The sequence below is a fragment of the Pieris napi genome, chromosome 3 (assembly GCF_905475465.1).
Source record: "Pieris napi chromosome 3, ilPieNapi1.2, whole genome shotgun sequence".
NCBI lineage: Eukaryota > Metazoa > Arthropoda > Insecta > Lepidoptera > Pieridae > Pieris > Pieris napi.
The window spans coordinates 4018449-4045777 of NC_062236.1; the positions used below are offsets into that span (position 1 = coordinate 4018449).

General features: G+C 33.5%; 2 protein-coding genes across 5 annotated transcripts in view; both read right to left on the reverse strand.

The window, feature by feature from the left end:
- Positions 1-14327: 14327 nt before the first annotated feature.
- Positions 14328-18859, reverse strand: LOC125063794. The gene is made up of 5 exons (XM_047670435.1): positions 18081-18859; positions 17257-17356; positions 15158-15247; positions 14577-14732; positions 14328-14440 (listed from the first exon to the last, which is right to left on the reverse strand). Exons 1-5 carry the CDS (start codon positions 18857-18859, stop codon positions 14387-14389), a joined length of 1179 nt encoding a protein of 392 aa, XP_047526391.1. The 3' UTR covers positions 14328-14386.
- A 4345-nt stretch (positions 18860-23204) lies between these two features.
- LOC125063543 overlaps positions 23205-27329 on the reverse strand; it is a 30900-nt gene continuing 26775 nt past the window's right edge. Inside the window, exons 5-9 of one of the 4 annotated variants that reach the window (XM_047670040.1) lie at positions 27086-27200; positions 26621-26717; positions 25981-26065; positions 24767-24808; positions 23205-24284 (exon numbers count right to left, since the gene is read on the reverse strand). In XM_047670040.1, the coding sequence (XP_047525996.1) occupies positions 24178-24284; positions 24767-24808; positions 25981-26065; positions 26621-26717; positions 27086-27200 (446 nt within the window). In that variant the 3' untranslated portion in view covers positions 23205-24177. Of the gene's footprint in view, positions 24306-24766; positions 24809-25980; positions 26066-26620; positions 26718-27085; positions 27201-27329 lie in introns of all 4 variants that reach the window. The other 3 variants (XM_047670039.1, XM_047670042.1, XM_047670041.1) reach the window with 3 other exon arrangements.

Consider the following 27329-nt stretch of genomic DNA (forward strand, 5'->3'; position numbering starts at 1 on the left):
AACTAAATTCCACCCGTACCGTACCTACTTGTTCAATTATAGCTTTTGCACTGGGGGTTAGATTTTATTACTTTCTAGGCCACGACTTATAAACCCTTTTGATACGATTAAAAGATTAAACGTGTTTTCAATTATGAAAGGTTTATTTACTTTAAAGTGTTATTAAACTTAATTTATTTTTTATATGCCCTTTTAAGTGGACTACAAGAACATAAGCGGTTAATAAACTACAGAATCGTGAATGCAAGAGAAATCAATTTTATCAATAAGATCAATAAAATGTATAAGTAGCTCATTAAGAGTATTTCAATACTTTAAGTAGTATTTGAACAAATCAACAACTAATTAAATGAATAAAAGCGTACTATCAAATCAAACATCGTTAGTTAATCGTAAATCGTAGGTGAGTTACACAATTATTTATATATTTAATATTGTAATTCTGCTCTTACAGATAATATAAAGGACGTCTCGTACTACAACCTAAAGTAAAACAAAACCAGTGCCGCTACAACCTTTTAGGTCTGGGCCTCAGATTTCTGTAGTAAACGAGAGAAAGACCTACCTATGAGATCACAATACGTGATCAGCCTTCTGTGCCTGATAGATCGATATAGATTTTTGGGTCGGTTTACAAAAGCCCTATGGCTGGTTATGTTATGGTAATATTTTAGTATATCTTATTTCAAACATCAGATTATCAGATAATAAAAATTGGACTTAAAATTTAACTATATAATTGAATATTAATTTAATTATTAGTTAGATTAAGTTGGCATCAAGAAGCATCCTTAGGATAAAATTACAATAAATAATACTTTAATTAATTCTAGGAGACACTTTTCGCCTCTGGCTAAGATATCAGGTGAACTATCAGCATAAACTACTTAATGTTTGAAATTATCTTATCATAATCATTAGGTATATTGCAGAATAATTTTAGATATTAGATATACAAAAATGGATAAAGTGTTCCTTTGGTTTTATTGGTGCCAATTAAATACAAGCCAAAAAAAATTATAGCCCTTTTATTTTATGGAACATATATGTGTGTGATCAGCCATACAACGTTATAGAAAACGTAAGTTAAAGCAGTGTTGGCCTAGTGGATTCAGCGTGCGACTATCATACCTGAGGTCGTAGGTTCGATCCCCGGCTGTGCACCCATGGTCTTTCTTTCTATGTGCGCACTTGCTCGAAGGAAAACATCGTGAGGAAACCGACATGTCTTAGACCTAAAAAGTCGACGGCGTATGTCAGGCACAGGAGGCTGATCACCTACTTACCTATTAGATTTAAAAATGATCAAGAAAAAATTATAATAATTTGTTTTCTCCCATACAACATTTGCAACAAACAATAAGATTACAGTTGAGAAGATATTGGGAGATGGTTTCCAAATTAGGTAATAACCTGTGATATGGATAACCAGGCTTCCATTCCACAGCAAAGTCATATATACCCATATATAGGCAAACAAATTTAACGTTTTAAATAAGGAAAGAAAAACAAAGCAAAACAGTCAACTAGTTAACTAGTCTATTAAAGTAATCTCTTTACTGCATAATATTCGCTTCAGATACGGCGATTCCAGTGCTCAAGGAACTACAAATAGTTTGGTTTTTTATTTATAACTTTGAATGTGACTTTTTGTTAAAACCATCCATTACGTGGCATACGACCACACACACAACGTTAAAACCAAAATATACTCGACAATAATTTTGAATTATTAATTTAGTATCTACCATTGGTCACGAAGATTTTTACAGCCTCTGATTCTTGGCTTGATCTGAGGTTCTCGTTCAAAAGGCAAAAATTGTAGATTTCCTAATTGAGTCCAAAGAAACATATATCTACTTCATACCCCAAGATCGCTACATCAGCTAAGGCAGCATAATACAGCAAATGTCTGAAGTAAACATCAATCTAGTAGCTAAACCTTTGACTTGTGCAAACATGCGTTTTCACAGCGCTTATCTTGATTACTACCGGTAGTTTCCTTCGGGACCATTCCATGCATACTCCAAAATATTGAACTAACATTTGTGAATGTTTTGAATTAAATTTTCAACACTATGCACTTCTACTTCCTGATTGTAAGAGCCATATAAAAATAAAGTTATTTTAGAGACAGGAAAGTATATTTATCTACACTACATTTAAATATTGTCTGACAGTACGATGAATCTAATATATAAAATTCTCGTGTCACAATGTTTGTTCCGACCGATTATTATTATCTTTTAATAATTTTACTATTCATATATAATTTTTTTATATATACTATCTATCTTTCAAACCCCTAAATGTTTATATTTATTATCTAGACAAATTTTTTTTTTGTTTTTATTTTTTTATTATACAGAATACAAAAATACAATCACCCCTTAATTTACACCCCTCTACAAACAACCCCTATTTTTTAGTTGTTAATTATGACTTGAACTCTGAAGTTTATATAGAGAAAAATTCACAGATCAACCTAAAAAGTTTTTATTCCGGAAAACCGAACAGTCTCTGGGGTAGCATAGCAAAATGATCCATGTTGGTATGTACTAAAGAGGTAGGCTAAGAAATCCCATTAAGCTAGCTAGTAATATAATAAAAATAGAGACTAGAACATATGCGGTGCATTGATTTACATTGGCAAAATAGCAATTTGAATTTTGCATTTGACATCCGCAAAGCAATCTATTGAGGTCCGCACTGTGCCCTTTGTGATGACATCTATTTTGTGTAATACCTAAGGTATACTTTAGCCAATCAAATTTTCGAGATTGGCAGGCAGAAAGCAATCAACGGATTGCCTCGGAAGTCAAATCAAATGTCTGTTGACGTGGTTTTAGTAGTGCTGCGTCATATCCTGTGATATGCAGACGATAACTAGAGGTTTGTTTTGAATGATTCATTTAATTATGTCCCAAAATATATTTCATAATTATATTCGTTTCATTTTTGACAGAAATCTTGTTAACGAAATACTCACTTTATTCGCGTATTTCTGAATCTGTTCCATGATCATTTTTAAATCTAAAAGGCAAGTAGGTGATCAACCTTCAGTGCCTGACACACGCCGTCGACTTTTTGGGTCTAAGACATGTTGGTTTCCTCACGATGTTTTCCTTCACCGTTCGAGCAAATGTTAAATGCGCACATAGAACGAAAGTCCATTGGTGCACAGCCGGGGATCGAACCTACGACCTCAGGTATGAGAGTCGCACGCTGAAGCCACTAGGCCAACACTGCTCTATTTAAAAGCGTATTTTAAAGCTGGAAATAAAAACGGTACATTGTTTAGCTGACCACTAAAAACGTTAAAGGACGTAAAGTTTTTTTTAACTATTTATTATCATTTTAGGTCTTTCTACACGTTTATTTTATATTTTTTCTATAATCAGTCCACACTCGGGCATATCCAAAAACAAGAATACCGTTTCCTTGAAAATTCTCTTCTCTATATTTGTGTGTAAAATTATACGTCACCATACAATATTAAATCTGACTTCTATCGATTTTGCCCACAATTGGTAATACGTGTTACGTTGACGAACGAAGATTGATGATCCGCTTGACAAATGACTATGAATCGAACACGAGCCTACCAATAGATTCAAAGATATGTGATACAACATAGATAATATAAAACAATACACACCGACAGTATTTAAATAAATATACTATCAAGTGAGAGGAAGGTATGTTTTGATTTTTAGTGCTGTGCTTAGCTTTTTTTTTTTAAAGAAACGTCGGTCTATTTAATGATCTTCATACTTTTATTATATCCTATATAAAAATATAAAAAACGCGTTAGAAAATATACTTCTTTGGCGTGACAAGATAAAAATCGAAAAAAAAAATTCTACGTATATAGAAAAAACGACATTAGCTAAAGCTAAAATGTTAACTATAGCTAACTTCAGGTGTGCTCGCGCATCGTAAAAAAAATATCTCATAATTTTCACTAACGCGCCAAAAGAAGTATAACTTCAATATAAATGATAAATAAATCTATCACATTTTTATTATTTTTGTTAAAAGAGTAGCTGAGGAAGTGCTTACAAAATAATGGATGGTTTTAACAAAGAGCGTCACCTTCAAAGGTATAAATAAAAAACCAAACTATTTGTAGAGTTCCTTGAGCAAGCACTAGAATCGCGTTATCTGAAGCAAATATTATGCACTAAAGAGATTACTTTAATAGATACTGCGCACACAACATACGTTTTCTATAACGTTATGTGGCATCCGACCACAAACACATATGTTACATACAATAAAAAGCTAAAAAAACATCTGGTTAGTATTTAATTGGGTAGATTAACTGAAGGAAAAGGTTATCCATTTATTTTTTAAAATCCATAATTATAATGCCCATGCCTAAAGTACAAAAAAAACAAATGTCTTTGGATTACGCAAGTACTTTTAAATAAAACCTATTTTAAGCGACACAAACGCGGATTCATCATATGGACGACTAGTACTATTTAGCAATGTGACCGCGAGAAAATTGTATAATTTCGTGTAATAAACAAATGGTGTCAAAGACAACTATTATTTTAACTGAACTCGGATGCCATGTAAAAGTATCGCATCTGCGTTGGGCATTAGAGACGTGGGTGTACGTGGTTTTATCAACAGAAGTTTCAGTTTAACAAAAAGCATACAAAGATAGAACTTCAAACAAATAAATTCACATAGCACGATACACTGCGGCCTTGTTATTCGTATTCATATGTATTTTAGAAATTTCGGTTCATAGTTTGTAACTCTCCCTATATAGATTCACTGTATATTCTAAACTTTATTATTATTTAAGGTTGACTCAGATAACTAAATAGATAAAAGTCATTTAGAAAAATATAATCGAGTTTACCTGTCCACATTTATTACAAACTAGCTACCCTCGCGAAATTCGTTTCGCCTTAGAGTTCGAGAAAAAAATATAAAAAAATACTCGAAACATATTTTGCGATTCATGTTTATTTATTTATATTTTGATTACACTTGGACGGTTTCCTAACCTGGAATAACCTTAAATAAAAAAATATTTCGATGAGAAGTGATACGTTTTCGAGTAATTTGTGGACAAAAATAAATACAAAATACACTTATATGTATTTAGCACATTGAAATAAATAACTAAACTTAACATTAACTAAAATATATTATTAAAAGGAGTCCCTTTAGGCAAGGTTCCGAAGATACTGGCAGCGTTCCCCCTTTGAATCGCTAGACTAAGTCTTTGTCCGAGGTAGCTGCCAGATCTTCGGTCTCCTGTGATGTCGACTAACCTTTTTGAATTCCCTTTAAAAAGCCTTAAAGCGCTAGGACCCCACGGACCAAGGGTCTCGACACCGAATGGGACAAAATCATATTCTGAGCCTAGACCCCTGTATTTGAATGCTTTCGTTTTTTCAGCCGCTTCACAAGCCACTAGCACCAGCTCTGTAGTTGGTTCCATGTAGATGGGAAGGGGCCAGCGTGTCTGAACATACATATATCCCAATATGTCAAACCCATAAACCGTATTTTTAAAGGCGGTTAAAATAACTATTGAATAATTAGCGATAAATGCTAAAACAATGTAAATGAAATTAAAAGAACATATGAACAAAACGTCATCGCCTTAACAGAGACGCGAATCATTAGTCACCATTAACATAATTATATGATAATTAGTCTTACTTAAACTAGATCCTAATTTTTAATAAAGACAAACCTTTAAAAGGTTTAAGTGGTTTATGTTTGCTTGATAAAATGACGGCAAAACTTTGCTTGGGTGTTCTGCGGAGCGCGAGGGCTTCTGGCTCATAAAATCTAATTGTAACTTTTTAATACCATCTAAGTAAACTAACTAATGATAGCAAAATGAAAAAGTCTACAATATTAATAAATTAAAACAAAACAACAATTCTAATTTCGAAGCGCGGCTTGTGTGAATTTTAATATTCAGTTTATTTGGAACAACAGAAAATGTTACACATAAGAGATTTCTCAATACCCTCTTTCGGTACACGAGCTCCGAGGTTGAGGTTGTCTTTTAACTAAAATGTCTGGAAGTAAAGCAATCGAAATTGTATAAAAGTTAACCGCAGGTAGTCAACTGTTTCCTTAGATAACATGACTGCACCAGCTGTTTCTCAGAGAGCAACTTTGAATTTCAATCAGGCCTCTGTAAGACTTACAACTATGTTAGTTTGAATCACATTATTTATTTTATAAGAACATTCCTCATTTCTTATATCTTATTTATAATATATTATTTGTAATCGATTATAATAATAACTATCTACGATATGTAATTAGCAACAATATTAATAAAATTAAACTTATAAACATAAACTAATAATAATAAAATAATATACATTGAAATAAATAACGAAACTTAACATAAACTAAAATATATCATTAAAAGGAGTCCCTTTAGGCAAGGTTCCGAAGATACTGGCAGCGTTCCCCCTTTGAATTGCTAGACTAATTCTTTGTCCGAGGTAGCTGCCAGATCTTCGGTCTCCTGTGATGTCGACTAACCTTTTTGAAATTTCTTTAAAAAGCCTTAAAGCGCTAGGACCCCACGGACCAAGGGTCTCGACACCGAATGGGACAAAATCATATTCAGAGCCCAGACCCCTGTATTTGCATGCTTTATTTTTTTCAGCCGCTTCACAAGCCGCACCAGCTCTGTAGTTGGTTCCATGTAGATGGGAAGGGGCCAGCGTGTCTGAACAGGTTGCATCCCATACCAGTACCCGACCCATCTTCCATGGAATCAAACTCATACCGTCCGGTCTCTTGCCATCGTCTCTTGCAATACCACTTGGCTCAAGAAGACTTGGCACGTTGACGGTGGCAAGGGAACGGCGTATGATATCGTTAAGTGCGGCATGTCTCGAGAAGCGGCCTGCACTTTTTTGGCATGACAGGCCGTGATGTCCTAACTTGTCGACATCACTGCCACAAGGACATATATGAGGAGCGCAGACCGGAACCCCAAGCCGTAGACAGGTTGCGATTCGAAGCGTGTCAGGAAAAGTTCCTGTATTTGACGATGGGTAAGCGTAAAGCCAGTAGCCGGCCTCATGCGTACCCACGGCCAAAAGCCTAGCACGCGCCGAACCTGTACTACGACTCAAAAGATCGTCAAAAGTCAACTTGCAGTGTATGTCATCCCAGCTCCTCTGTGAATTTAGAGATAATGGAAAATTTTGACCTGGGCATGCAATCAAGAAAGCGTTTCTAGCTTCTTCCAAGCCAGCAATCTCAAAGTTTGAAGGGGATGCCCTTAAAATTTTACTTATGAGATTTGCTGAACTATGGACAGAAGATAGAAAGGCTGGTAAAGCGACACTGGAAATTTTGCGAATCCCTAAACCACCATAAAGGATGGGTAGGGAAGCTTGGGTCCAAGATTGCTCGTTCAGCTGCATATTAAGAAGTGGTTCTAAGCTAATTTTGATTAAGTCGTCTAATGGTGTTAAAATATCTGGGTGATTCCAAAAGGAGCAGCAACGGAGCACATACGTAAATTTTGGGAGGAAAAGACAGAATTTTAAGATGCAAAGTGCATAATGTGGACTAATTTCAAGGAGACGGTCAGCAGAATTTTGAAATTTAGTAATTGAAGTATGAATATAATCAGAAATAGATTCATTAAAAATTGGAGAACCTAAAAGGTAAAGGGAATTCCTGTTAACTATTTTAATATTTGGAGCCAAAATTTGAAATTTTTTTTTTACAGCATTTAAATTTAAGTCGCAGTTATTTATGAAAAGTTCGCATTTGTTAAAATTAAGCTCCAAACCAATGGCTTCAAATTTATTTTTGATTAAAAGAAGGTCCGAAAACACAGTATCCACATCACCTCCTAGGGTTCCGTCGTCCAAATACCAAACATTGAAATTAGAATTTAAATTTTTGATTATGGGATTTATAGCCAAACTAAAAATTGCAGGCCCAAGGGGATCACCCTGTTGACAACCTACTTCCGAGGAAAGTTCATTAGAACGATATAACAATTTAGTTGGATCAGCGTAACTGAGAAGAAGATAATTGTATATTTCCGGTATATGTTGTTTTATTTCAGTCAGCAGGGTATCCCTAGTATTATTATTTATAATTGTGAAGGTACATTGATAGATCGGTGTGTTTAACCAGTTTCAGTTTAAAAAAAATGTGAGCCGTCACGGGACGCCTGGCAGATGTGAAACATCGACATTATTTTGTAAAAGTAATATGCAGAAAAGAACAGATTGTGATAGGAACTAAATATGTCATAATGATAAAATAAAATACTACGATTTTTTTCCAGATAACAGATTTATTTAATAAACATTTATTTTCATTGAAAAAAAATTTACGAATTTATTTCAAATCGTGACTACTTAATTCGTTTAATTAGTGACTTCGAAATACACACACCGTACACACTACTGCATATAGACTGTATAATAAGTATATATATACCATCGTATAGCGTGGCGACGCGTCGCCACGGCATGCGTCGCCAGAAATCGGTTTTACGTGCGGCTATAGCTGATGTTTCACATCAAAACGGTAAATTGATTATTTAAAACTGTAGTTACTGCAGTCACGTTAAATAAAATATGGAGCATAGAACAATATTTGTAAAACGCTATAGTATTATTATTAGTAAGTCTAAATTCAAACTCATTTAAATGATTTCCTGAATTTAGAATGTTAGATCCTAAGTAAATCGAATACGAGTATGATAAAATGTACATCCGTGTCGCAAATTTGGTCCCTGACACTTCTTGCCAGTTCTCGCTCATCATCATCAGATCTGGTAAATGTATATTTAGAATATATTATTTATGTTCATATTCACTTTGTAACTCATAATATAAATATTATATATAGACGTTTTCAAACATAAATTTACCCAGATGTGTTTTCCGTTTGAGTTTATTTTCCTACTCATGGTGAGTGCAATTGTTGAATAAGCAATGTTAATTAGTTTAAAAACACTGCAGACCCAAGCTTATTTAGTTACAACTCTAACTTGCTACTTTTACAATAGCGAACCCACAATCAGCTCCGCTAATTATTTCTACTATTCACTCCTAGTTTTTTGTTGACAGCCGACTGTATTGTAAACGTAGGCAAAAAACAAAAGGATTTTATGAAGGTGCAACTAATGAATGTTTTTATAGTCTGCCTCTAATTAAAACTATTTGCTTTTCTACATTATTTATAGTCGTTATTTTCATAGTATCGTTTTTATAAAACTACTAGCAGACCGGCCAAGCTTTGCTGTGGCTAAGGTTTTAATTATATTACTTAGTAGTAACCTATTCAAGGGAAACGGTTGGAGAACACCAGTCATGGGGACCACCATGCTTTTTTGGTGGTAATGCCATTAAATTCAACACAGCGCCATCTGTTGGAATTGTGACTATCAGATAATAAACAAATATTTTGCAATAAAATAATAGTGCGGGCATAAATTGATATGTAAGCTATCCTATCTTTTAAGTTGGTTCAAACTACACACGGTGTGTAAATTTGATTGATATCGGTTCGGTAGTTTAGGAGTCCATAGCGGACAAACAACGTGACACGTAATTTATATATATTAAGATTAAAAAGTGTTGTGGTAGAAAGAAAGTCTTCTTTCGCAATTCATCAAGTTGTCTTGTCTAAATTTGGCTTGATAAATAATTTACATATATGAGAGAATATATTGATACGCACTGTTAAAAGTATAATACTAAAAGTTTGTAAGGCAGTTAAACAAAATGCAATCGAATCGTTGGTAAATGTAAACGTAAAGTTTTGAATTTAGAATGACAGTTTATTAAAATACCATACCTCTTCATATCAATTCAATGTATGTAAATGTCAAATACCTACAGAGATTGATTACTTGACGGGATAGTTTGAGGAAACACGTTTCAGAGTGGATTTATGGGATTACTGAGCATGTTATATCATCTAAGTGCAATTGCTCGGAATAATCAATGTTATTATGCTTTGAACGTCGCGTTTAATCACTCCACGAACAAATTGATTGATTATGATATTAACATCTTGATTTTGATTGACGCTAGATTTAGTGCGATCATGTGCAATAATTCGCCTATATACGTAGGCATATTGTAGCTAATCTAACTTCCTTTGTTGATATTTAAAATCTACTTATCACCATTTTTCTATACTTCTTCGCTATATTGTTTGGTTTGTAGGAGATAGATGATACAATATATATAACGGAATAATATTTTATAAATTATTGGTTTTTTTATTGCTGAAGTTGTATGGTATTATTTTTATTCGTAGCATCTCACTGTAGACACACATTTTCATCTTATGGTATCTATACATAGCATCGCTCATTATCTGATATAAATAGGTGTTATTTCACTGCCCAAATAATCCTTCACTTCTACGCAGCCGCACCAACAAGTTCCTGTATTTCTAGCAACGCGAATTTCTAAATAACATGTTTTTTGATATTTCGTGTACTCGTTCCATGACTGAACCCGAATCGACTACAGACTCAAACGGCAGTCATAGGAACAAGTGTCAAAGAAAACTTTAATATTTATTGTCATTTGAAACTAAATGTTTAAAAAAAATTACTTTTAATAATCATTTATAGATCTGGCAACATTGACAAATTAAATAAACCATTCGTATTAACGGTTTTGAACTAATTTGACTTTAATTATTAAAATATAATGACAATGGCAGCTGATACCAGCGCCATTGCTACGACATACAATATACTGTTCGTTATTAAATTCCATTTTTGCCTAAAATTCTCCCATTGTTCCTCTGTAATTCAATATTATTTGGTGTGAACTATTGTCGTAACTTTCCTCGTTAAGGTGTGTTGACAGCACTCGTGTTTTAGTTCACAAACTACTGTTGTCAAAATATATTTGGCTAGAGACTACACTTAATTATATTTATAATTCTGTGATAGTTTCGCCGTGAAACTATGTGAACTAGAAAATTTTTGCTTTAGTTAAAATGTATGAAATTATGTATATTGTGCGATGAGAATTTTTAAAGCAATTAAGTGTCAATGCTTATCAGCCTAGACCATTTCTTGATTCTCCGGAAATTATCTGCACCAATCAAACTGGCTCCCAGTTAGTTTGTGTCGTGTCTTGGCTTATGAGCGCCATGGTGGTTAATGTTTAAACCACTAAGATGGCTGTCACAATAAATCATGTCATTTCATAATATAATATTTAGAACCACTAGTGTTGTTACGTCACATGTCACATGTCAACATCGTTGTCGGCGTGGTAATAATAATGAAAAAGGTACCGAAGGATTTAAAAAAAAAGACACTTTGTTTATAATTACATAATTATTCCATTTCCTTACGAATATTTGACGTTTATTTAAACAATATAAGGTTTAAATTAACTCGTGTTCAATCGGAATCTGAAAGGTCCTTCACTACCTTTTGCTTCATTAAACTGCCGTTAGGGCATTAAACGTTGTACCTGTGACATTCCATTCTAATATATAATTTTAATTAGTTCACTTATCATCCAAGGGTTAATTATCTTTATATATTAATAGTAACTGTATGAGATAATGATATGAGTAAGAGCTGCCGAGTGTGTCAGCGCCTAAACAATTTTTCACTTATGCTTACAAATTATTCACACAAAATATCTCGGCTTTATTGCTTTCGCAAATTGATTTATCCACTTAAAGATTTTCCATTCAAGTAAAGCTAAGATTTAACAGTATTTTCACTTCTGTTATCTCTGTACAAAAAATATTCTTTTACAATTTCAACTTGCTAGCGACTTAAAAGAAACAATGAACATAGAACGTCCTTTATTCATTCCGGAAGAAAGAATCTGTTAATTCAATGAAAAATCCGGAAATCGGCTCCTTAACGAAGTACTTAAATGTTCCATTGTTTTTAAATTTCGAACGATGCTTTTAAATAATTACGAGATTCGAAAATGTTACCTTTTTATCTTTGGAACAGTTCTTAATGAGTGCTGTTTTATGTAAATTATTCTTAAGAATTACGAAAGAATTGGTTTAAAATTGAAACGAAACAAAAGTATAGAAGATCGCATTGAACAGTGCCATCTCTTGCGCGTAATATTTGTGAAGTGCCGCCATTTCTAATAATAAACGAAACTTGTACCGACTATCGACTAAAATATTATTATAGACAGGAAATAAAAGACATTAAATCGTCTGTTTAATAAACTGCTAGACCGACCGGATTTCTACCTCATATACATTATTCACTTGCAATCGGATATCGAATTCAAACCGCTGGGGTCTGAACGGACATATAAATTACCCAAACCTTACATAGGTAAGCCTTACACTATCGTGAATTCTTGATATCTTAGTTCATAACTTTAATGTTTACCCAGATAACTTATAATTTATCAACCTAAATATTAATTATATCCTAATATAATTTAATGTACATTTAAATGGGTGCTCAAGAGCTTTGTGGTGTCAGTATCTTTTGGACACTGGTCACGGTATAGTTTTAATCCACGGGCGAATTATTAAAAAAAACATATTTCGATAGTATTATTTCGTTAATTATTTGGATTTCTTATTTCAAATGTTAAGTTACTAGTACTACTTCATAAGTTATATATATTGATGAGCGAGCTCTGTACGTACGCAACACAAGTGCACTGGAATTTCGGAGTTCACGTTTCTTATTTAAGACATTTTTAGAATTAATTATGAAATACGTTTTTCTCACATCTATTTTTTGCTCATAGATTTTATTTTTTTGTAAAAACCAAGACAAGGTCAAAGTCCTGTCGATAAAACCAGTTGCGGAAGAATTTACATCGCAATATAGATTTTCTTCAATTACAATTTCGTGTCACCAAAATCCAGTGCCGAGTCCAGATTCAGCGAAAAAATCTCTGTGATGTAAAAACATCTTGAGTATGATTTGGCTAGGGTATAATGAAGGGCTCAGATCTCATTCAAAAACCCATCCTAACAGCTATTTTTTGGCTGTAAAATAAATAAATTAATAAAAGAACCCCGTTTCCTCCTGCGAAAGTCAGTGAGGTGCTTTGATCATACTATTGCTCTAAAAAAATTACTATGTGGAGTTAGTAGAAACTTATATATATTTTGTTATTCAATCACATAATAAACTTCGTTAATAGTTTAATTACAAGCCTTAAAATTTAAAAAAAATATTGGGTTTCGTTTCCGATTTTTCTTTGTAATATTTGTAAATAAGAATTTTTGTCTGTAAATTTCAACGACGGTCAATTATTGTCCTACGGATATCTCGAAAAATTTATTCATACGTCTTACGATATGAACGAATACTAATAAATTGGAGCAAAGAATATAACGTCTGTATTCAAATTGAAGGGTCCTTTATATTTCTAGCTTACCGAACCGTATTTTTCTTATGCCCTTACCCTATATTAAATTATTGTAACGAGACACTATTGAAATCCGAAATCATTTCTTTATCAAGGAATTATTGATTTAAAAATGTAGTTTGGTCGTGAAAGAGAAAAATCCAGTGGCGCTACCTTAGATGTAAGAGAAAAGACAAGAAGATGATAAGCCTTCTGTTCTAGACATACGCCGTCGGGTGTAAGACGTGAAACTCACGATGTTTTCCTTTACCATGTGCAATGTTATTTTTGAATAGCTCACATATTTTGAGCAATCCATTTGTATAACAACTTCAGAGTTGAGAGTCGCATGCCTAGGCTCATATTCAACTTATAGATAAACATACTCTTAAAATATAAACTTATTTATCAATAAAAAACTTAAATAAGAAAACATTTTTATTTTTTAACATAGTTGACTTTTAAAGGAATCGATATCAAGTTCTATGATAGCTAGCGGCGTCCATGCGTCGGGTTGTCTCTCTCTTTAAAATATGGCGAGGGGGCCGATGGCTGGCCATGCGTTATACTCGTGAACGGGTGCTACTTGTGGTGACTAGTCGTACTTGAATTCGTGTATGCGGTGATGTTATTTATTTCGACTATGTATTTGCGTGTTGTTTCCACGAGAATGTAAGTGCATGCTCCTATTTCACCATGCCTGCTACTGATAGAGGACAAATCTTTGTTTTCAATTTATTTTATTATTATTAATTACTTAAGATGTCATGTGGAACATGGTGAAATAGTTGCAGCTCCATACAAACATTGTGTAAAACAAAAAACTTGGCGATTATAAAGAGTGGCGGAGAGTTTATTGCCAGTTCATCTGTTCCGTTCTACGCCCTTGATTTGAGAACTGGCAGTAAATGTAAAATTAGAAGCATTAAATATGTATTTCTTTTTTGACGTTCATAAGTGTACGTCCTATATGTGCAATAATATTTAATTTATAGAATGATTGAAATTATTTTAATATGAATTATTTGCTAAGCGTCAATTGTCTGAAGAACGGTAAAAGATTGGTACGTTATCTTCAAAACCTGAAAATGAATTTAAATATAATATATAAAATGGCCCCCAGAAATGCTGTATTTTCAAAGTCAACATAACAAACTTACCAATAGCTGGTATGTAACGCTACTGAATATTTAAAAGAATAATTATCTAAATACATACAGCGGTCATTGTAATTAACGACAAATCATTTCCACTTATGGTTTTTAAGCCGACCTCCTTCGTCATAAAGATTATTATAGCCAAGTAAGCATTCCTATCTTTCGGTTTTAAGCTAGTCCATTCAAAGTCAAGTAGTGCCAATTTTACGTCGTTCGTCTAAAAAAGGATACAATATATATTTCTATGAGAAAAATGTATTTAAAAAAGAAAATTTTCGGTCGCATTTTTTATTCTTTCAATTAACTTGCTCTTGAATAATAGTGTGAGGAAGCCTGTCTTACACAAAAATCGACTACGCGTGATAACCGCAAATCCTTTGTCACCTATTTGCATATAATTTAAGAGTTTAGATGCAATACTAAAATACACATTTAGAGTAAATAAAGACTATTTTACTTGATATTAGATATAAAAGCTTCATCAGTAATATTTTCATTCCTAACACAATTTGTAATTAAGACTAATTATTACTGTAATTGGACTGAATACTTTATGAAAACGTAGTTGGTGATTGAGGAAATCTTCAAATTTTTAATGAATTGCGCGCCAATTTGTTACATTATTAAATATCCGAGTCAGACCTTAGTTTTAATCTGTTCTCCAAACCAATTGTAAACGAAAATCTCAGCGAACATTGGAATCATGTGTGGCGCGAATCGCCAGTTTATTTCCTGAAAACATCGTGCAAAACGGTTAACACATGTAACGTCCGTATACTTTGATATTTTACCCTTATCAAATAAACATTTATTTGAATCAGTCCTATAAACAGCAATATCTCTTTTTTTATAAAAATAATTAATTCTAATTGTATGTTAAATAACATAAGATAAATCAAGATCTTAGGAAATAAACGCATCTAAAGCATATATGTATGATAGGACCTAATTAGTCATATATACATAAAATATATCAGAAGAAATTATGTGTATTTATATTTAGCAAATATTTATGGGTATATACACAAAAGAGAAAACTAGTCACCTAAATGGTAAAATAAATTTATTAAAGGTTGCATATGTACTGAGTTTAATATAAGATTTGTTTTTTTTTCAAATTGAATGCTAGAAAAAATCGGCATTTAAAGATAATTTAAACAAAAAGCCCCTTGACTGGTAAAAATTTCATATAAAAATCGGTTGTCTGTAAAGTCGGTTGTCTGTAAAGTCGGTTTACTGACGATAGTTGAACGTGACAACGTCACGAATCGCTCACTCAAGTAGGAGAGAGACAGATGTCGAACGCTGAAGAGCGCGGAGTCCGATTGTGCCTCTCTGTCGCTTCGCGCTCTCGCTTGCCCTTCAAGCCTTAAATGGAACGCCTCAGAGCAAGGTAACGCCTCAGAGCGAGGTAACGCCTCAGAGCGAGGTAACGCTGCATGAGTCATGTTTTTTCGTGCGTGCAGTTGCATAAAGGTCGATTTACATCAAACGAGCGAATGCTCATTCTATCCCCACTACATCAAATTCTTCTAGTGTAAACAGGCGTAGAGCATTCTTTCGTTGTTCTTAGTGCGTTCGCAAAGATTCTATAGAATATTCTAAGAATGCTCGTTCGCTTGATGTAAACGGCGCAAGAGCGCGCGAACAGTTGCTTGGAGCGTTCTAGCGTGTTCGAACGTGCTCGCGCCACTGAGCGGTCTTTTCAAAGCGTTCTTGTGTTCTAGCGATTGTTTACGTATCTTATCGATTAAATTATGGATTGGTCTCAAGAAAAATGTTTATTAATGATAGAAGCCTACCGCAATTTCAGATGCCTGTGGGATCCGACGTATGAAAACTATAAAAATACAACTTACAAACAAGATGCTTGGCGGGAAATCGCAAAACAACTGGAATGTAATGTTGAAGAGTTAAAAAAAAAGATGGACTCGCTTCTTGCATCTTACCGCCGGGAAAGGCAAAAAACAATGAGTACTAAGTCAGGCAGCAGTGCCGATTGTATCTATAATTCTCAATGGTTTGCATTTAAAAGCATGCACTTTTTGATGGACAAAAAATTATCTAAAATTCGTACTTGATTTTCGAATTTTTTCGATGGTCAGAGATAGTAAATGATCAAAATCCTCCGGCGCCATTCTACAAAAGTTTTGGAATTGTCCACTTTCTTCTTGTTTTCGCATATCCATCATTGTTTCACCTACATTATCCAGTGTCCTTCGATGCATTAAATTTGTAACCCACCAACGTCTCTTCCTTCTTTTATTTTTGAGTTTTCGCGACAAAATAATAAATGCAGCACTTGCAATAATGATATCGCTGTCAGAGTCAGACATAACGAAGCACTACCAATACTAACCACAGAATTGACATGAATGAGCAAAGAACATTCGATCTAGCTTTTGTTTACACTAAAAGATTACGAAAGAATGCACTTGTTCTAGCTCTAGCTCTATGTTCGTTTGATGTAAATCGATACCTCTAGCTGTCGTTTACACTAAAAGATTACGAAAGAATGCTCTTGTTCTAGCTCTAGCTCTATGTTCGTTTGATGTAAATCGACCTTAAGACGTTGTCACGTCAAAACGAGACATAGACTGGTTAATTGTTCGAAGTGTCTAACGATGGTGAATTGAAATTCACCTGAATGAAGTAGCAGCATATGTTTTTAAGTATGCTATATATTTACATATAATATCTTTGCATATTTGCTATTAATAGTTAAACAATATTTAAATTACCTTGCTCATCAATAATAGGTTGAGACAGATACACATAGCAGCATTGCACAGCGGTATTAATGCTGAAACCTTATACATTTTGATCAGTAATGATAGGTACCTAAAACACAAATATAATGTTTTTTTTAATATTGTCTTTTATAAGACTATAACATACTGCAAATTCTAGCAATTAAATCGTTGATGTAAATCAACCCCGGGAAGAATTTTGAAGTATATGCTAAATAATTTTAAAGTTGTAATGTTGAGCTTTTTACTCGGTTAAGTGTATTTATTTATTTCGTAATACTACAGCTAACATAAATCATATAACTCAAAACAATTGTACTAAAGATATAGGCCAAGAAGGATTAAATACAAAAAGTTCAAACATTTACGAAAGGAAAAAATCTATAAAAATTATTAAATACATTTAACTAAGTAATTTAATTCGGCTGTCTTGCTGTGGTGAAAGTGAGGGTGTGCTCATAATTGGGGTGATTTTGATAATCTTAATACTCATTTTGAGCATATTTTAGGATAGCTTAAGTCAATGGTTAAATAGTGGTTGCTGTACGTTCGGGCTGCGTGATACAAAACTGAGTTTTTTGCACAGTTGGTGTTGATATCAGGAACGTGAAACAATGCATAATTACGAGTCTGGTAGACGGAAACATGGGAGTACAATTTTTCTAGAAGTGATTTGCAATAATATTTATTTAATAGTTTTAAATTTTTGGACTCTAAAGATTTTTGTGCTCGATATAAGTGTGAGCTACATAAGTCATAAACTTCTAATTTTTAAGACTAAAAATCTATACAATCATATTTCTATTATAACTTACTTGTTTAATTTAAGATGAGTATAATAAAATTCACGTAACGCTTTGTTTAATCTTTCAGCGTATTCGTCTCTTCCCGTACTTCTTTCAACTTTTAATATACTCACTAACCCCTGACACGCCGTACATAAAAAATATATCAACACAATAAACCACATATCCAGTATCATAGTGCTGCTTATTTCAAACATTAATATCGTATGTAAGAACCAAGCTATTTCATAATACGGACTGGACATTGGCATCAAAGTCATTGTGGATCTGGAGAGAAGGATTCGCGTCCCAGCTATATAATTCCACAAAGTTGTTAGTTCGTAAATCAAAACTGGTGCTATTGCTATACAAAATAAGGAGTATACAATTCTATTTCCAGTCTGAAGTACCCTTTTGATATCCGCAGTGGGGTTTCTTCGTATTACGTCTATAAGTGTGTTCTTTATAGTTGCGTAGAGATCGCGGAATGTGTATCTACTTTTTATGAACAATACCATTTTGACCGGGAACATAGTTATCATGATAATTGTGTAGTATGCCTCTGCTTGCAGATCTTTATCGTCACTTGTTTTTAGGCATTCCACAGTCCCAATAAAAACGTAAATGAAAAGGAGTACATTTAATAGTTGATGGACAAAATGTTTTCTCCAAGACCATCTTGGGTCCAATACTTGCTGTCCGTAAATGCTTTGGTACACCAAGGCTGGGAAAAATATGTCGTCGATTTCATTTCTGGGTCCAACTGTCTGTATGTATTTAAAAATTGTTTTTTTGAAAATGTTAGTCATTTTCTCAATGCGAAGTGATTATTTTACGGTTAGAGCTTATTTATATATTGCAAAGTCGGTACAGTGTTATACAAAAGTCCTTAAGCATCTCGCTTCACAATTTATATTTAGTCAGTTTCAGATAATATTTTAAATTTAATATTAAAGGAAAAATAAAGCTTTTTCTAATTAAATTGCAGACGAAGTCAAATTCAAAGTCAAAAATCATTTAATCATATAGCTAACACAATCTACACTTACGAACGTCAAAAAAAGAAATGTATATGAAATGTTTCTAACTTTACATTTAGTGCCAGTTCTCAAATCAAGGGCGTAGAACGGAAGAGAAGAACTTTCACTAAACTCTCCGCCACTCTTTTTAATCGCCATGTTTTTTTTTACACAACGTCTGTAAGGAGCTGCAATCATTACACCAGAAGGTTCGAAGACCAGTTGGTATGTGGGTATGGTATGGTTGGGTAGTTGTGGATCTTATTCATGGGGAAAGCCTGTTGTAGCCTTAGACAGTTGCAAATTCAGACGACTACATAAAGGTATTCTTAACAGTATATAGACGAGTTAAACAATGATGATGATTATAATAAACATGTTTAAGTATTACAATGTACTCTTATATATTAAAAATTGAAAACCGGACTGAAACGTTCCTAAATACTTAATGTTTGCAAAATTTTCATTAAATACTTTTAGCTTACATTTTACCTTTTATACACGACTGTACTAGTGCAATCAAATAACATACAATATGGCTAATTAATCTTTTGACGCCCAATACCTGTTTCAGCTTTATTATCCGCTATTACCTATTTCACCAATTATTTAATTATAAAAACCGATTGTTCCAATCGAAAGCAAGCCATAAATCTAGCAGTATAGAGCACAAATTAACATAAATAAAAGTTTTGAAGAAAGAAACTAAAATCCATTTCTGTAATTGAACGCTAGCGGTTCTGCAATGATATTTTATGGTCAATAAAACACTCATTTAGAAAACTGATTTATGGAAGGCGTACTTTTAAAGTCATTTAGAAAATTGTTTTTAAATCGACCACGGTTTAAGTACAAAGAAATAGGTGGGGCTTAGTACTAACTATTGGCACTGCATTAGATATAATTTACTTATTTTTCTGCTTGGTACAATACATTTGTTTGAATGACAGACCTAAATGGGTCTTGGCCACAGATTTCATCCCTTTCTTCGATCATATTTATTTTAAAGACAAATAGGTGATTAGCCTTTCGTGTCTGAAACGTATCATCGATTTTTAGGTTTTTCATGTATGCTTGCTATATTTGCCTTCACCGTAGAGGAAGTATTAATGCCGTGGTTCCTACGCATGACCTCAGGGATGAGGATCGCACTCTTAAGCTACTAGGCCAATCCTGCTCTTATGATTCCCTGACATATACGGTACGCAAAACCTGGCCAATTAAATTAAAGTATATGTTCATAAACTCGGAACACCTTGACAAAAATCTGGATTTTCACTATTTCGTGAACTACCTCTAGATAATATTAAAATAAAAATTTCATAAATTATTTTAAAAATTCCAAGGCGTTGTTTGAAGTACTGCAGACTAAATTGGGACATAGAGCAGTCACCGGTGATTAAAATTAGTTTCGGTGGAAGTCATACTCAGAACTTCCAACCCCACATAACTTTTGTCTACTCCAGCACTAAAATATGTTTATACTGTATTTTGTAAATATATATAATAAGCTTGTAAATCAGTTTCTTAAATGCGTAATTTTATCTTTATTATCCTTATTAACTTCGGAAGATGGATGTTTCCACAACTATTCCAAAATGACTTGGTAGAAATTTCAAACATCAATGATCTCTTCATGTATTTCAATTAGATTCGCAAACTTGTATTCAAATAAATAAAAAGAAAACTTTAATACACATAATAAAAAAATGATGTGTTGTTAAAAGAGAAAATCCACTAAGCTAGTCTCTTCCATGTGACAGATTTATAATTTTGGGTACTTGACTGAAAAAAATATTCTTCTTCTTATCCGGTACACTCTTGACAGAGCGGCCGTAATCGCTGTGTAGTAGTAGTATTAGAAGTGGCAGATGTGATGCGTTTCACGACGTTTCGGGTTATCCTGCTGCACTCATCGAGTGAACCTCCTACGGCAGACTTGATCTGGTCAGTCCATCGAGTAGGTGACCTTCCACCTCTTGGACGACAAGGCGTTCTATGGACTGATCACCACGTCGAGATACGTGTCCGAAGACAGTAAGGATGTGAGATTGTACTGCTGAGAACAGGCACTGCTTGCTGTTGAAAAAGTGCTATTGAAGAATAAATTCTACATAACACTTTATCAGCATAGGACACGTTGAGAAAATGTTGCATTGTGGATATTAAGATTGTTAGTGAATGTATAATGTCTTGAAGAAGAAGTCGATAGTAAAAGTTTTATTTTTAAGAAATTGGTTAAAAATGAAAGGGCCTCTGAAAGAGTAAAATTGTTGGGCGAAGAAAGTGCGTTTTTGGGTAGCTTAAAGCTAGCTAAGTAGGTTTGGGTTGTGTATGATGTCATGTGGTTGGTGTTTGTTTCCAAAAAAGTTGGCATGTTGTCAAGTATAGTTGTCTTACCGTTAGAAGTTTTGTTTTGTTGCACAATGGTGAAGTTGGGTATTGAAAGGTTTAATTTATGATATCTTAAGATTAGCGCGTTGGGCACGCTCTATTTTCACCATTGAAGAAGCCGCTCCATCCCATACCGAGATGCAGTAAGATAATATCGACTGTCATAATACAGTAAACACGTGGCGTATCTTCATTGTGTGTGGATCGGAAGGTTTTCTGAGGCGTTTGAAAACATTTATAAGTTTGTGAACTGCAACACAGAGGTAGTTTATTTGAGGGCCCTCGGACAATGTCTCGGATTAATGATTAATCCCAGGTACTTACTTGTTTTTTTAGTGGGTTCCAGGAAAGGACATTTGCAGTTGGTATGTAGCGTCAAATAGGCGGTATGGTTTTCTGGACTTCGATATGTGAAAGCATAATATACAGTTAGAAATACAATATATATATACAATTAAAAATAAATCACGTGTATGTATGGGTATTACATATTTATTGAATTAATAGGTGAACCTAAATGTCTAATTTTAATAAAACTATATTCATAAAATTTGTGAAGCGTCTCCAATGTCTTTAAAACATCTCGTTTTGTTGGAATTTCAATGTAAGTTCATAAAACTATAGAAAACAATAACAGACGCATTTGGTTTGAATTAAGTAAGAATTCCTCGAAATTTAAGAATGAGTCATAAATAGCAGAAGTTAAATGCTTAACTGTCACTTAGATATAGGCAAGTATCATTCTCACTTATAGAGGATCACGCGTGAGAAATGACTGTCACTTATCAGGTTTCATGTTTCACTTATAGAGGTTTTAGGAGGACAAAATGACAGGACCCAGTAAATACTCTCATTAATAGAGGTTTCTCGCTAACCCAGTCGTCACTTACTCAGGTATATGTATTGAGTATACAAGTATTGAGTGAAATGAGATTATTTAAAAGCCATTGAGACTTTTGGCAGATACCTAATTAAGCTGACACTGTGTCTTGTTGCCAAGGGTGTGAGTAAAATTATAAAGCGCAAATTCGGCCCCGCATGAAGTACTGTTATCACCTCTGGGCGGGGGCTCCCCAGTACCAGCTCCTTCCACTTGATCGTATTCAACGCATCGGTTCGAATCGTCGACGATCAATCCCTCTCTAAGCGGCTAGATCCTTTGGCGTTGCGTAGAGATGTGGGGTCACTCTGCATCTTCTACCGCATTTACTATGGAGAGTGTTCAGAGTAGTGGTTCGGATTAATACTTGCAGCTGAGGTTCATCATCGGACCTCGAAGCATACGAAATTCCACCCGTATAACCTCGACGTCTGCCGTTCCACAACTGAGCGTTTTTCAAGACAGTTTTTGCCACGCACCACTTTGTGGAACCAGCTGCACACTGGAGTATTTCCGAATCAAATCGACTTAGGGTCCTTCAAGAAGAGCTTACCAATTCTTAAAAGGCTGGCAACGCACTCGCGAGCCTCTGGCATTGAGTATCCATGGGCGGCGGTATCACTTAACATCAGGCGAGCCTCCTGCCCGTTTGCGTCCTATTTTATAAAAAAAATACTGTTGATGTGTTATGGTAACTACTGCTGATTTTCAACATTTGTATAAGTTTGTTTTTAAAGTCATTTTATTGATTATGACTGAATCCAGTATATGTCCCTTTACTCACCAGCGGTAATAAAGTTAACTTCAATAATTTCTTATACCTAAAAACAAGGAAGGAAGGAAGAAATAAAACAACTCTCAGAAGTATAATAAAAGTTTATATAAGTAAATCATAGCATTGTCGTAGACATAATATAACTAGCACAGTGTTTTAAGTATATAATTTTTATCGTGAGCATATTATAAAGATATACTAGCTTATTATCCAAATGATTTAATGATTTAATAGTACGGATGATACATCAATTCTTCCCCATATTGAAATATCTCCCGTACGCAAATGACCATGATACATTTATCAGTTCAAGTTTATTAAAAATATTTTATAATCTCTAATTTTATTAACTCGCTTGTGCGTTGCGATTATCTAAGCTCCCAATGTGCACGAAGCCTTAAGCCTATGTGTAAACTTCCCCAATTTTACACATTTTTAGAAGAAAATTTAAACTATATCTTTCAACTCCCACTAATTCCAAACTAAATTATCTACCCTTTATTCTATTAGTTTCGAAGCGAAATAGAGGCTTTCCCATCTCGATATTCTCAAAAATAACAGGTCACTCCTAGAAGGAGGTGGTCCCCATAAATATAACTACCTTATAGTTTTTAATAGAATCTAATGCATATCTCATCTAGCGTAAACTTACGTGAAATTCAAAGACTATACCTAAACTCTAATAATAGACTTTTCAAATTATTCACCTACAAAGAAGCTAAAAAGCTATACCTTTAAGCTAAAAAAGCTAATTCTATACCTATATCGTTCTGGTGCTATATACTTTAAAGTGATTGAAACTGTAAAATGTGGTAATTTTAAACTTTATTTATGTGTCTTAATACTAATTTATGTTGGTATATTATTAGATTCAAATTTTAAGCTTTTCGTTAAGAGGCACTTTTTAAAGGTATTCACCACATCAGTGCGTTGCCGAATAGCAGTTATAAAATGCTTATAAATATAAGCGCCTGATAAATTTTATCACAAACATTATAATTTGGACATAATTTGAATTATTGCAACTTTCCTTTGTACTACCTGGCTGTCATTCGACATTCAAGCGTCTGGTGGACGTATTTCGACGGTAACCGAAGTGGGTCCCGTTGTGTTAGGGGATCGAAGAGTAGCTGACCTTAAAGAGGTGCCCGAATGACCACTGCTTGCTTTCGAACCACGACGAGAACCTGTCATAGTAATAACATCAATTCACGCACGAGTTAGCTTAACGCTACAATTCATGCAATGATTCAGCCAATTCCAAGTGGAAACAAGCCGTCAAACTCATGCTTAAACAAAACTTAACTCAGCATGCAGCAAAAGTACTTAAAGTAAACTTATGTCTATCAAATAATGACGTTTCTCCTACTTAGTCTACCTTAATCTGCCTAAAAATGTTAAAACTGTGCTATTATTAAAAACAACTGAATATTTCATTATTATCGTAAGCTAACGATTAATCAGAATCTTACTACTCCAAAATTGTATGGCTACTCAAAATTTAAAACTTGACTTAGACTTAAAACCTATTAGAATTACTAATATAATATATCAGGTATATACATTTTCGTATGTACTACGTTCTTGATTAATCTCACCATGCCTATTTTCTATAGAAAAGCGAAAATTTTAAATAATTTCAAGTAACCTGAGTGTTTTCTGTGGAGCTGATGGCTTTGGTGAGGACGTGCTGTTGGTAGATGAAATAATGTATGAATTACACAATGACTTTATTTATTAAAACCACCAATTAAATATATGTCAAACAAAAATAACGTCCCTATATCGATAGATATTACTGAGTTATATTTTAGTCGTAATGCAATACAAAAAAATAATAACTAAAAGTATTAATTAACAAAATATCTTATATTATGTGTGACGCGTAAAGTATATATTATGTAGTCAGCTTGCCTTACTCAGAAAAAGACATGATTCCACCCAAAAAATTATTTGATGATAATCCATTATTGAATTTTTTACTACTGTATATAAAATCAAAATGTACAAAATAAAATGTAGGTAAGTAGGTAAGTGTAGGCAATATATAGATATACCTATATATTGATAAGATCAAATATAATAGTTGATAACTATTAACTAAGAAAAAATGTGTTTTGTGTTGTTAGTTAATTCCTTAATGACACAATACTTGTTGTTAAATTACATTTTGTACCACATTTTTTACAATATTACTTTTAGAAAGTAAAATTATTTCCGAAGCCTATTCTTACGATTCATAGATGGCGGTTATAACAAATATAGGATAGAAGCATAGCTAGAGTTAAAAAGTGAAGAAACAGCGAGGATAAGAAAGTAGAAAATTTAATTAGTCTTAATGGAGCGCTTTCTTGTTAATTAATGCATAAAAAGATGAAGCATCAATCAATGTAGCAATTAATTGGTTAAACGACATCTAGGGACTACGTCCCAAACTAAAAGACACAACTTGTCAGTTGTGTTTAACGCCATCTCGTGGCAAAGTAAAAACGCCGCATTAAGACCGAGAAGCTTTAAAGGGAATGAACAAAACCTTACTCAAAACAAGTGAAATCTTTCCTTGACGATTCAATACTATTTTTAGAATCTTTAAAAAGTAGTCTAGATTTATTTAAATACGTAATGGTTTTCGTTATTGATATAAGGTACACATTGGATTATTATTAGTTGTGATTTTTAAAAGTTACGTAATAAGATTTGTCTGTAAAAATCATTCCCGGTTCTCTTTCTACGGGAAACACAGTTCTTTTCAAGCTATAAGTGGATGGTTAGAGTCACTACATATTCAGTAAGGTTGTTCGACATTAAACATGAAATAGAAGCTGAAGGAAATAATTATAATATATTAAATTATATGTTCACCTGGACTTGGTGAATGAGGTCTCAGTTCCTGCTGGCTAGCTTGTCGTGACGGAGGTCGAACGCTTACTCGAGAACCGCGTCGATCCTGAAACATTATTCATATACAATTATAAATATTGATAACATCTGTCACATTTACCTGGCGATAAATCAAACTGCTTAAACTACGTACTAACTAGTAATAAGGGCCAAGAATATCGCATTCTATTTCTTCCGATATTATGAAAAAAAAAAAACGTGTGTGTACTTATGTACACGCGTTAGATGTTATACTTCTTTGGCGTAACAAGATAAAAATCTTTCCAAAAATTGTATTCTATTGAAGAAAAAACGACACTAGCAATAGAAAAAACTAAAATGTTGACTATACGTAGCTAACTTCAGGGTGTCGGCTTTTTGTGACGGTGCGCGGGCGCATCGTAAAAATTGACTCTCATCATTTTTCCCTAACTTTGAATTGACTAAATCACTTCAAAACGCTCTTAGTCTAAGGATATTCGTTAGTATAAGCTAAATTAATATACATGAATAAAAAACAAGCCCTTGGTAATTTATGGTTAGTTTAATTATTCAAGATTTAGTTGTATGATTGTTTACAATGTGAAGAATTAAAAAAATCTTATTTGATTATAGCGATTACCTGAGCATGCAAAAGTTTTGAGTCTCTTAGTAGAGACACGTTCATGAGTCGTGGATTAGGGGTGTTAAAAATTGTTCTGTTCTCCCTCCATCGGGCTCTGAAAAAGTTAGATGTATTGCGCATGTATTTATATAGTTTAATGTCTTCAGAACCGATACAATGTAAAGATCGTTGTTCTTTATGGTCTCAATTACATTAGTTAACAAATTATCCTTATTACGTTAAATAACATCATAATATAACAATTTATATAGAGATTTATCAATAGATCTTAAAATCACGCGCTACGGAAAATAATGAAATACATTTTAAAATTACAAAGTAGCACTGTGATCAATATTTAAATTCGCATTAACATGCTTCTCTAAACAGTTTAAGTACCCGTTTTAAAAAAAAACATTTTTTTTTTCTTGTATTTATATTTTTATACTTTATAAGAATTATCGGTCTTAGCTAAAGTGTTACCTGCTAAAGAGCCGCAAAACGACACAAATAATGACGAACATCAGCGCCATACCAACCAGTACTCCAATCATAGCCGGGTCCAGAGTCTTGGTAGAGATTTCTATTTCCTTTTCAGCTAAAAATGAAATAAACTAAATTAAGTGATCGTTATAGAGATAAAAAGCGTAGATATATGTATACTTAATAAATTGATAATATCATGAGAATGAAAATTGACTTTACTTCAAAAACTTTATTTTTTATT

Coding starts and splice junctions, on each gene's coding strand:
- LOC125063794 (XM_047670435.1), bottom strand. CDS start 18,859: ATGACTAACATTTTCAAAAAAACAATTTTTAAATACATACAGACAGTT. Junction 17,357..18,080: donor ACTCATCTTAAATTAAACAA/GTAAGTTATAAT, acceptor TTTGTGTTTTAG/GTACCTATCATTACTGATCA. Junction 14,733..15,157: donor GAGAACAGATTAAAACTAAG/GTCTGACTCGGA, acceptor ATCCTTTTTTAG/ACGAACGACGTAAAATTGGC.